This window comes from Belonocnema kinseyi, chromosome 7 (assembly GCF_010883055.1).
Source record: "Belonocnema kinseyi isolate 2016_QV_RU_SX_M_011 chromosome 7, B_treatae_v1, whole genome shotgun sequence".
Taxonomy (NCBI): Eukaryota; Metazoa; Arthropoda; class Insecta; order Hymenoptera; family Cynipidae; genus Belonocnema; species Belonocnema kinseyi.
The window spans coordinates 108,295,054-108,296,227 of NC_046663.1; the positions used below are offsets into that span (position 1 = coordinate 108,295,054).

Genomic DNA, 1,174 nt, shown 5'->3' on the forward strand with positions numbered 1-1,174 from the left:
ATTATTTCTTAAACCTAAAATTTCAGTGATTTACAAAGCTAAAGAATAATAAAAAATAATAATATTCCTCAAAATATATCCGACTTTAAATATTTTTGATCTGAACTGTTTGATTAAGGCGCCTCGCACGTCATATTTCAAATGTCTGCCACTTGGAGCACCACCTGTCAATGGCACGTGGCAACGCCGCGTTTAATTCGCAGTCACACGTTTCGCACAGCTGTTCAATGTGCATCTCGCGTTCACGTCAATGACGTCAATTTGCACTTGTGTAATGCCAGAGGTTTGGAAATGCTCTCTATCTCTCTCTCTAGGACCTATGTATGGATGGGTACATATTTACATTCAGCGGATTTGAACTGGTTCAACTGCACGTTATTTTAGAGGGTGAAATCAATTAGGACTCAAAGGCAAACAGTGCTTTAAACAGATAGATAATTGCTATCAAGCCCTTGAAGATCAGTAAAATTGTACGACGTGATTTCGGGTCAGGAGTAAAGGACAAGAAATTCCAGGATGTCAAATGGACCGGTAAGAATCCCTAACCTCTATTTGGTTTCACGTGTTTGAAACTCACAATCAAAGAACTACTCCATCGAATAATCAACAAGTTTATTTACAAACAAAACACGTTCTTATTCATTTATTTTTTATGCGAATGTTTTTATATGCAGCGAGGCTAATGTTAACCCTTGAGTATAATTTAGTGAAAAATGTGTGAAAAAAACAATGTAACACTAAAATTGGCCTCTAGTAAAATATGGAAGATCGAATCCATTTAAAATCAGGTGGATTCTGCATTCAAAAGTGACAACATTTCTGCGACGAAGTATGTTTTTCTAATGCAGATTAGAAGGGAAGCATATTTCCGATTTTAAGCAGAAAATTCCACGAAGTTAAGAATATTTTAATTTTGATGCCTATTAAAAAATCACACCATTTTGTTCTTTAAACTTGTATAATTTGTGAACTAATTCAAATATTCAAGTTTTCTCTCCGAATTCTGAGGAATTTATTCATTCTCTTTTGTAGTCCGTCAGAAAACTAAAAAAAAAATCGGATTCAACAAAGTGTGGGTTCGCATTTTTCTCACAAACAACGAAATTAAAATTAAAATGCTGAGATAAAAGTTTGCACGTCTAAATATTTTTAGCCTATCCTAATAGGATGCCTT

At 34.4% G+C, this 1,174-nt stretch overlaps 1 protein-coding gene across 1 annotated transcript in view; it reads left to right on the top strand.

The window, feature by feature from the left end:
- The first annotated feature begins 210 nt into the window (after positions 1-210).
- The window catches only part of LOC117177194 (eukaryotic translation initiation factor 3 subunit L-like), a 12,359-nt gene continuing 11,395 nt past the window's right edge, over positions 211-1,174 (top strand). The window contains exon 1 of the mRNA XM_033367727.1: positions 211-531. Coding sequence (XP_033223618.1) covers positions 517-531 — 15 coding nt within the window. The 5' untranslated portion in view covers positions 211-516. The remainder of the gene's footprint in view (positions 532-1,174) is intronic.